Here is an 11231-nt window from a genome sequence, read left to right as displayed (position 1 = left end):
CGTGTAATTAACACTTGGACTAACTGATCAAGAATATGTAGTGCTCTCACTCTACAGTCTCGTTGACAGGGCAACACAACAGACAAATAATATGTGTATTATTATGTTAATAAAGTGCGCCCTTCGTGAAAATTGACGGTTTCTTTTACTTCAACGTCGAAATATGTAATTAACATCTGACAGACGCAACTAATAAAATACTTAATTGAACTAAATTATGTCATCTTGTACAAACACATAACGGTCAACTGAAATGAATGGGGAAAACATATTGACATTCTTCAATTTCTATTAAAATGAGTTTTATATGCTGATCTGGAGTAAGAACGATCAATGATTTGAGAATTGTTTGTGAAGAAGTAAGCATAAGTTGGTAGTTGACAGGCCGAGATAGGTTCCGGAACGATGTTCGTTGGCGTCTTCTATGGTATTGGGCACTCTGTAAAAAAAATCAAACACCTTATCCAAACAATTCTTAAATTGAAGTTTTTATTTGTTTAAGTTCTAAATGTATCCGGATAAAGTGTTTCTAGACATCAACAGTAAAAAGTGACAATATATCGAAAAGAAGAACAGCATACCAGGTCCTTTCCAGTACCACTCCCACCCCAGGGCGTCCGTGTTGACGAGACCTTCACCGATAGACAACCTGGACGTTCGGTCAATGGCGGCCCAGTCGGTGTTCGTGAGGTCAAGGTCACCGTCGGGAATGCCGTCAGCGGGACTCACGTCCACGTTAGGACGTCGGTCCTGTTAAATGTATAATTTACCATATTATTTTATTACTTAAAGATTTACTTCGAATGCGATTGGCTCGATGTTTATTGCATAAAAAATATAAGTTGCACTCTGTGAAAATTGGTCTTAATGCATGTGCGTACTGCACAAGCTAATCTGGGACGAAACTTTCCCTCCTAGACTTAGATTTTCGTCTAGAAGAGAATTCCTTTACAAGAAAACGTCCATAAAAAAGTGTCGCCCATTATAAGCGTCCATTGGTCTGAATAAAGACACGTGAAAACAGCATTATCAAACTATTTGATATTAAGAAAAATTGTGCATTTACCTACCCGAACAACAAGCTGAGTTTCAGAAACCGGGCATTTGTTGGCCACGTTCTGTGTGGGGTCGAAGCAGATGTGCCAAATGATGTACTTGCTGGGGTTGTCACTGATAAGATAGTCCGTCCGGTAAGCCGGGACGAACGGTGCTGAAATTAAATATATTGCCGTTTATTTTTTCATTAAGTGATATTGATATTACGCCATTAAGGTTATCGGCTAGATTGAACTTTACCGGTACGCAGTTGTTTACCACTATCGACAAAGCGGGGGTTTGGGGGCGGTAGCTCCCGATACTAAGGAAATATATAGGATAACAAGGATTATTAGGTGTTGCGTTAGGTGTTAGGTGTTGCACGCTTAGCAACGATAAAATTATACGCTTTTCCAGTCTGTTTACGTACCGGTAAAGTTCAATCGTCAAAAGGGTACCAAACACTGTGTTGACCAAGGTTAAATAAATCTTAACGATGCGTCACCTTTTTTTAACAAATATCCTGTTTTGGTCTTTCAGACAATCGCAGGATAAATTAAATGTATCGTTGTCTGGCTGATTCGGTCGTGACACAGCCTATTTTGAATGCTTGACGGGACATGTTCTTTTGTCATACATTATGCATCCTTTTTGCAAACAATGAAAACATGGAAGGTCAGGGATAGAACCGAATCGCTTCCTGGGTGCAAAAAAAGGTACCATGTGACGTTAGAATGAGAAGGCAAATGGTACCTTTTTGCCCCAATGGCGCAAAATAATGCTGCACAAAACTGTTTAGTTTGTAGGAGCGGATAAATCAGGATGCTTGCAAATCATACTTGCAGTCACAGCACGCCAGCTGGCGGTTTTCGAGTCGAGTCTCCGGAAACTGCCGTCTGTGTAATTGACGCATTTTGGAGCCGGCATTTCATTAGCGTGCCTGAAAATTTGTATTTACTCGTACTGAACAAGATCAAATTGAAAGCTCTTCTGTAAGCGCAATTACTGTAACACGTCTTTCTCAACCAGACGACCCGGATACGAACGCCGCCCCCGGTGCATTTGAGCTCGGTTTGTGGTACCAATACCGAACAGGCGGACATGTAAGGTTTCCTCTGCCCCCCCCCTCCCCCCCCCGCCGGCAGCACTTGATCACCGAAAAATTTAATATCATTCAGTAAAAATAAAATATTTAGAAATGGAAGCTTTATTCAATATTCATCTCAAATTTCGTGGGTGTAGTCTATGCTGGGACGCACTCCGGGTTTAAACATAATGCAGCTTTAGGCGCGGAGAGTCCTTATAAACTTCGCAACACAAACAAACACGAATTTCCCCTTTCGACAATCCTTGTATCATTCGCACAACTCAAGGTTTAACTAAACACCTGCGTCACATATACGTGTAAGAAGCTGATTCAAGTATTTTCGAAGTGTGGATATAAGAAGATATAAGAGCTGTTTAAGGTCGCCGTGGCGTATTGGATATGGTGTCCGGCTATCGACCAGTGGCCATGGGTTCGATCCCCATTGTGGGCGTGTTGTTTAGATCTCTCTCAAAGGCACTAAGTACTGGTTCTAGTCCGAGGAAACGAACTCGAGAGCGTTTCAAATAAGCCTACGTCTTTCGATGCAATCGAGCTAAGATAAATTAAAAGCTGCCCAGCGGTGAAAGGCACGCAAACAATAATTATCATTTATGAGGGAAATTAAAACGCAAACATGCCGATACCAACTGACATGAGAAGAAGTCAAAAAAATAATGAACAGCGATGAAAGTAAAACTACAGACAACATACCAGCTACTGCCTGCGCGGTGTATAAATGTCCCATTCAAAGTCCATCGAATTTTAAACTTGAACGCTTTCTGATCAAAAAGTTCCTCGTAATTGTAGATACCGTATATGGCCATGTACGTCCTCCCGACCACCTTTAGAAAATAGCAATATTATCAGAAGAAACATCAACAAAAGCAGAAGACATTGCCTGATAAAAGAAAGCGTGTGTTTCTTTTTACTGAACAAAGCTTTGTTTTCCTATAAAAAAAATGCATAAAAGTGAATAGAGACAATAATAACGAAGTCATCCCGAATGAATAGTTTGATGCGATGTTAAATATAAACAAATACTTACATGCGTGACAAAGTCGTCCCATGACAGCAGACTGTCCACTGTCGGGGTTGGGATTCCGAGTTTACCGTTGGGCATCAAGTTGTTGTCCGGTCCGCCAAGACGCATTTTTCGTAACCATGGCGACGCATTGTCTGACTCTCCTTGCGAGTACGAGTCTGCTTTCGAGAAAGCCTCACAAAGCAGGCCGGTTAACAAAATTATCCACTTCCTAATAATATGCAAAAACAACTAGGTAAAACCCGAGATTCAGCGCTATGCCTTTAAGGTCACAAGTGGTTTGGTGGTTAGCGTGTTGCTAAGATAATAGTTAGCAAAAACATCATTTTGAATGAAAAATATACATAGAAAAATATTCTATATCCAATAAATTAATCCAATGTGCATTATTCATATGTTCCACGTGACCGTCCAATATAGTCCGTTATTGGATACAAAAAGTCTGTATTTTTTCCATATTGGACAGTTGAGTACATTGTACTCAGCATTTTCTTTATAATGATAAAAGCCGTTACCGAGAAAAAGTATCCGAATGTACAATAATCGATTCAAACGGGCGCTTGTCTTGAAAATATGATAGATGCAATAAAAGCAATTTAAAATTAAAATTAGAATTCAAATCAAACAAAGACCATAAGAAAGGGAAATAGAGTAAAAAGCTTATTAGACGTTTAAACTGTACAATACGTGATATATTTGGACTCACACACACTCGTCCAAATATATCTCCGTATTGTACAGTGAAACGTCTAATAACCTGTGAAAATTTGATAGTGATTTTTTCATAGAATTGGTTTTTTCGTTATAATTTGACTATTATTCATTCAAAATGAAGTTTATACTAAGTATTATCATAGAACACGCTAACCACCTGTGTTTCAGGTTTGGTTCTGTGCCGCAAACAACATTATACTCTTCTTGAGGACACAAGTGAATCATTATTACCAACATATACTTCTATGTATAATTGTATATTAATAAAAAATCTTTAAATGGATACATATATTTCTGAATAACTGACTTTACTAAAGGAAATGCAATACTTACATATCACTGTCTTCTCCTGGAGTGTTACTCTGCTCAGCTTCTTCACATAAAGTGAACAAATCTATGTATCAAATCTATGTATAGTAAGTAAAACCACACTTTATTAGACACAATGCATCCTTTCACTTGTAGCAATCAATCACCTATATGAATGCACATCGCCGCAAAACAATGTCGGGAACGGCCTTTATTCATGTAATTTTGTTGAAATTGTGTGACACGTTATCATGACGCACAAAGCAGAGTAATAAGTGCTTATTCGCGACGGGACCGTGCCCATTTTATACGCAGAACATGAGCTATAATAAATAATTTATTCAACACGGAGACGGATACGATTAGAGGATTAAAGGCTCTATAAAGGTCACACATCCAATTATTATGCATATCAACTGGTCTTATTTTTACCGGATTTCAGTTACTCTTGCATAAAAACTGCTAATAACACAGCTTAGGTACAACGTTGTCAAGAATTATGGGAGATAAACCCGTTTCATAATTGGAAGAAATGTATACTTTTTTGCAACTAACGTGATATGTAGCCTCAGAGCGTTGACATAATTATGCTAAAATAGCCGAAAAAAAGATTCAATTTTAATTCTATTTTAACAACTTTTTACCAGCAGAAAGTAACTTATTAGATCACTACAAACGTTTTAACCATTCAGAATAGACCTACTTTGTGAGTGATACCGAAAAACGTTAAAAGTCATCGTTATATTTTTGGTGACCTGAGTCACTTTCACTTTCTCTTTCGCGAGTAAACAGCGATGTAAATAAACTGATTGTAAACACAATTGACTTGGAGGACACTTTATTTTGAGCTCAAAACAAGTTGTATTGCTCATTTTTTATTCTTATGTCTGTCACGTAATTACGCATCGATCGTGGATAACACACAGTAACAAACAAAGTTTATTTCTGTTTTCATCGAGATTTATTTCTGTTAAATAATTTCTAACACAACGTTTCTAATGTTCATGAAGTACAATTTTACAGCGCGGCGGCCAATTGGCCGCCACGTCAAGAAAGCGTGACTGCTCTACTCGATTGTCAAACTAGGACTCCAGATTTTTATCTTACAACAAAACACAGCATTTTATTTCAAGGTACATGAACATGAAATTTAGATATTTCCTATCTTATTCTTGGTTGGTTAACTGTTCTCTTACCCCAATTTTTTATACCCACCCCTTCGAATAACCCTTGTTGATTGGATGGATCGCTCATGTCTGTACCACATGCTACAGTAGAAAAGTGCAATATACAATTATCACGTTTGACCAATACGTTCGTGATGAACATGTGTGGATAATAACCATTGTGAATAGGAGACCTTAATTCATTAACATACTTGATCATATAACCAGGTGTTCTCTTATGGACAAACCACATTAGTAGTGTGAAACCTAACGCTCCTATAATCGATTACGTAAACCCCGATACCCATAAGATACACACTCAATCCGAACTTACATTTGTTATGTACATTGGGAAATTGGATATTTCAATTATTTAAATTTCATTATATACCATATATCTGAATTGGGGCTTGTTATGTACGAGCCGAATGTTCCCGATAATTGAACTGCATTGGTGAAATGAAACCATACTTCCATAATCAAATTTTCAAACTTCATTACATGTCCCTTCCGGACTGACATCTGTTATGTTAATTCCTAAATACCCGCAACATACAGCAACGTTAAAAACTCAAACATATTATTAAAATATTTCCCTATTATTAAATCTATCTGTACTTAAGTTTATATACCGTTATGTTACATGTCCAATAGCATATATATATATATATTGTTTTTTGATAACCTTTATAAATAAAATATGAAAAAAATATTTAAAAATCTGTAAATAATTACGTATCTTCACCTTTATAGAGCCTTTAATGACGGTGATATGACGATCACGTTGATGATCTATCGACCAGTTCTGATTGAATGCTCTGAGCTTTTATCCATCTGCTGGTCTACAAGTTTGTTTGTAAATCGCAACATAATTTTTTTTTCATTTTTTCATAACCTGGCTTTACAAATCACTATTACTGTTACTACTGATGTTTTTTTGAATTAAGTGATAAGTCCAATTTCATGACGTGTGATGAAACTGATGCTTTTATTCGATATTTTACATGTTTCATTCGACGTGTGGTTAAAAGAAAAAGACAGCGCCACAATAAGTTCAGTTCAACCTGACTTAGCGGTCACATGAGTTAAGCGGTCACCTGGCATAATGGGTCAGTAAAGAATCCCCTGACGAAAATTAGTAATACCTTAGTTATCTGTCGAAAGCGGTCTCGGACATATTTCAAACTGAAAGCAATTTTTTCATCCATGTTAAGCGGTCATAAGGCAGTAATTTCATGGCGAGAAAAGAAATCTCACAAATGGATCTGCGTTGTTGGCTTGCCCATTTGACGTCATAGCGTCTGTCATGCGGTTAAATAATCTGAATACGGTAACTGCCTATGATAAAGTAAATTCTGTGCATGACAAAACAAATGCAGGATGTTGATAAGATTCACTTTACTGGGTTAATTACGGCTACATATTCCAAATAAATTATATCAGAGTATGTTACCCGTTTAAAATAAACTCGCTCGTTTAATGACTGCTTCTAAGTACTTACCAAGTAAATGTGTTGATTACATACTTAAAGAGGACTTTGAAATTAACATTTTAGAATCAATCTTTAACTGGGCTTCTAACATACACGTCAGTTTATTATGCAATCAGATGAATAAATTAGTAATTAACAACGAACTCGAGCTTGTTTTAATTAAGAAATATTGCATTTGATTAAAATATGTTTATCTGGGACGAAACTTTTCATTTAATGGAATTTTTATTTTAAGTCTCTTCTTAACGAAAATCAAGTCTAGGCGGATAGCGTCGTCCCTGACTAGCCCGTGCGGACTGCGCATGCTAATCTGGGACGACACTTAACGCACATGCATTAAGCCCCGTTTTCCCAGAGCGAGGCTCATATATATGATGATCCATGTGAAAAATATTTAATTATAAATGTGATATGAGTCTTCTCATTTTCAGTCATGAAAAGGTGCAAATAGTTTGCCCTTAATATTAATTTGCTTTCAAAATACACTAAAAACATGTACATTTAAATGTATTTATTCACCATCAAAAGAAATAATAAATATACACATGTCTATCACAGATCTTATAGCAATGAGATGGACGGTTTAACTATAATTATAATCAAACACATGAAATACACATGTAACGCCGAGTCAGTATGGTTAATTAAACGTATTCAGTACAATCAATTACTTTAACGATAATTGTTTTGCTTATGAATTGATTATATTAAAGTTGTTGTACTCTTGTTTACATACTGGTAAACGTTGTGAACGATTCATGTAATTATCTGGTATAAAACAGCATTCAAGAACATGGAACATTCAGTTTGTGTTCAATGCATACGTAATATAGGTAATTAATCAAATTGCTAGACGCAAGTTTACATGCTTGTTGAAATCATACCAGATAGAAATGGACATTCTTACAGTTTCAAAGTTGTGTTTGTTTAACAATAAATTATAAATTCAGTTCAGTTGGTGATTTTACTATTAAACTTAACACAATTAGAATTCATAAGCTTCTGACAAGTTATTAAAGTTATTATTATTTCTATGTTTTAGTATTTAAAAACAATAACAATATCAGATAAATTTTTAAGTCTAAAAGAAGACTTCTACCCAATCAGTTTGTATTTATTGGGTACTTCAAATCAATAAGCAATATAGCTGAAGAAATGGTCCAGCACAAGATAAAACAAATCATAAATCAGAGTTCTAACATTTAAAGTTTCCGAATGTTCACAGAAAACAAGCACAGTGTGAATGAGTCCTACACTCCAGGGTTGTTTGCCATCTGTGACTGTAGCTGGGCATTGTACTCGCCGACCCCAACAAAAACCCGCTTGCTGATTGGCCGATAGTTGCATTCCATCGTCTTGGCATTGATAACTGGGAGGCGGAGTTAAGGAAACTATACAATTCGATCATAGAAGAGGCAAATGTGGGGAATTTGAAAATGTTTAATTAGGTGACCTAAAAAGTGATCTGAAAAATTACTGGCCTGTTTTTCATTTTCACTGAAAAATGTCATAGAAGTATTATACATTATTAAAAAAATACTAGATTATGTTTATATTTAAGTAACATAGTCTTTTCAAGTTCAAAGCTTTCATGGTTTAAAGAGTAATGCTCCAAACCAATTTTAACAAGAGCGTTACGCAGTCACCAACGATGATGCTGAAAACTGAGCTATTAGGATACCCTGGACTATATGGGAATAGTCGAACTAACAACTGGAAATTAAATTTCAAAATTAATACCAAACTTCCCTAAATGCAAGCCCTGGTCACCTGCTATTAATGCGTATGTAAGGATACAGTCCTTCATGACAAAGTTGTTCTGCTCGTGGTGCTGCCACTTCCTCTCCAGGTTACCAAGCTGCAGGCAAAGCACACGAGAAAGTCATTAAATAAATAACATTATTTTAAACAGTACTTGCAGGCAAAGCACACGAGAAAGTCATTAAATAAACAACATTATTTTAAACAGTACTTGCAGGCAAAGAACATGAGAAAGTCATAAAATAAACAACATTATTTTAAACAGAACTTGCAGACAAAGCACACGAGAAAGTCATTAAATAAACAACATTATTTAAAACAGTACTTGCAGGCAAAGCACACGAGAAAGTCATTAAATAAACAACATTATTTAAAACAGTACTAGCAGGCAAAGAACATGAGAAAGTCATAAAATAAACAACATAATTTTCAACATAACTTGCAGGCAAAGCAATTCAGAGAGTCATAAAATTTTCAACATAATTTTAAAGAGTACTTGCAGGCAAAGCACACGAGAAAGTCATACAATTAACAAAATAATTTTCAACAGTACTTCAGTCACCTCAAGGTCGTCAGTTAACCTACTCACACTGTAACTCAGTTACCTGGTTTACAAGTAGCAAATGCACATACTTATCCTAGTACCTGACAGCCGCCCTACTTGAATGAGGATGAGGACTATTGGAGTCGTGTTCTGAGAAAACTGGGCATAATGCATGTGCGTAAAGTGTCGTCCCAGATTAGCCTGGGCAGTTTGCACAGGCTAATCAGGGACGACACTTTCCGCTTTTATGGTATTTTTCGTTAAAAGGAACTGTCTTGTACACAAAAATCCAGTTAAGGCGGAAAATGTCGTCCCTGATTAGCCTGTGCTGACTGCACAGGCTAATCTGGGACGACACTTGACGCACATGCATTAAACCCAGTTTTCTCAGACTGCGACTCAGTGTTGAAGAAAGAATTTCATGACCATTACCAACAATGTTGCCATATTCAACAAAAAATCTGTCAACTGATAAATACATGAGAAACACATCATTAAAGATTGGCTCCTATCTAAAAAAAATAATGCATTGATTTTGCGTAATAAATTACTATCTTTTATGTATATAGAAAACATCTAGACTTGGCTGCCTGTTTAATAAATCACATGACTAGTGATCTGTCTTCGCATATTAATTGAAAGTTTAGGCAAGTGTTTTTGCATATAGGTACATGTAGGTAGTTCGGGTAAATTATGTGTACATAGTAAATGTTCAAGTAGCTTAGCTAATTCAATGCCTGATTGGATTTACTAACAGCTCGCTTAATGTTTGTACAAGACAGGACTAATGGTCTATGACATAACTTATTGAGCTAAACCAAGACAATGAGATATGAGTTACCACTCAGCTGAGTACCGAGAATGTTGGTCAGCACACAAACATTGAAACAATCTACACTCTCAGCTATCAGAATAAGCATATATTCTTCCTCAAACTCAGGAGTGAGTAAGATTGAACACTCAAATATCTTCTGTAAACACAAAATTTAGCCAGATGATTAAACTCATCTGAGAAATTGAGAAAGGAAAGCCCCAAAGTTGAGTCAAAATATTGACCTAACCCTTTCCCACTCAGAAGTGTTCGTGATACTAGGCCCTTGGGAGTATTTCTTGCATGGGCTCAATCCCTAGAGATCACTGCAAGGTAGACATAACACCATAACGACCTCTCATAGTATAATTCAGCCATACCTGTGTGTATGTCTCGTTGTCATTCAAGTCAGACTTGAGTTTTTCATATGTGGCATTGAGCTGCTTCAAGTTCCGTTTGAATGTTTCCTTTCTCTTCTGTAGAATCACTCTGTCAGCTTGCAGTTTCTGTAAAATGATGTCAAAGGTTATTACAGTCTGAGGATTGCCAATAAATTATGAATTATGTCTTATTTTCGGAATTTGAAATGTTTTTTACAGGCCTTTTCCTGGCGTACCTTTAACACAGCCTTTCCTAGGGCTTAATTGTAACAAACAATTCCGAATTAAAAAACAAAAATGCCCACATCAATTGTCTTATGATTATAACATCTCAAATTCATTTTCAAGTACATCTAACAAAGTATTAATTAATAATTTATATGATTGATATTCTTATAATTTGAATACTTATAAAGAGTTATATAAAATGAGTTTTATTAAATTATTTTTTCCCAAATCAGCGGACATTACCCACCAAAAAATTGCCAATCCCAAAATTTATTTTTTCCCAAAATGGTTAGGAAAAGGCTTGATTTTAGATTTCATGCGACCTTCTATTTTTAACCAAAATATGTTCAGAAACACAGAATGATCAAAAGTTCATTGATATAAGCTGCAGTATTTGTCCTCTATTTTGCAACGGCCAACCCTTTTGCAGTTAATGAAATTGGGAGAAGTGTACTAACTGTTGATGAATCTTACATGAAATACAATACTGAACAGTACTAAATACCACAAAAGTGATAAAATACTGAATGATACACAGCCTGGTATCAAAGGTAACAAAATGTTGTTACTATAGGTATGACTTGTTTAAATATGCAAGGGGGATGAGGTAATAATACTTTTTTTTTAATCCGATTACATCACACAACATGTTAATACCTTGA

At 36.0% G+C, this 11231-nt stretch overlaps 2 protein-coding genes across 2 annotated transcripts in view; both read right to left on the bottom strand.

Moving 5' to 3' along the window:
* Positions 1 to 271: 271 nt before the first annotated feature.
* LOC127840129 (uncharacterized) lies at positions 272 to 4415 on the bottom strand. Its single transcript, XM_052368603.1, has 7 exons — positions 4212 to 4415; positions 3168 to 3375; positions 2834 to 2964; positions 1875 to 1975; positions 1071 to 1210; positions 582 to 750; positions 272 to 439 (listed from the first exon to the last, which is right to left on the bottom strand). Coding segments are annotated over exons 1-7 (768 nt in total). The 5' UTR covers positions 4214 to 4415; the 3' UTR covers positions 272 to 422.
* A 2926-nt stretch (positions 4416 to 7341) lies between these two features.
* The window catches only part of LOC127838550 (intraflagellar transport protein 74 homolog), a 28543-nt gene continuing 24653 nt past the window's right edge, over positions 7342 to 11231 (bottom strand). Inside the window, exons 19-21 of the mRNA XM_052366365.1 lie at positions 10342 to 10467; positions 8643 to 8703; positions 7342 to 8214 (exon numbers count right to left, since the gene is read on the bottom strand). Of these exons, the coding sequence (XP_052222325.1) occupies positions 8096 to 8214; positions 8643 to 8703; positions 10342 to 10467 (306 nt within the window). The 3' untranslated portion in view covers positions 7342 to 8095. The remainder of the gene's footprint in view (positions 8215 to 8642; positions 8704 to 10341; positions 10468 to 11231) is intronic.

Source organism: Dreissena polymorpha, chromosome 7 (genome assembly GCF_020536995.1).
Source record: "Dreissena polymorpha isolate Duluth1 chromosome 7, UMN_Dpol_1.0, whole genome shotgun sequence".
In the NCBI taxonomy this organism is placed as follows: domain Eukaryota; kingdom Metazoa; phylum Mollusca; class Bivalvia; order Myida; family Dreissenidae; genus Dreissena; species Dreissena polymorpha.
Note: the sequence above shows the minus strand (reverse complement) of the source record. Positions and strands in the feature narration are given on the sequence as shown.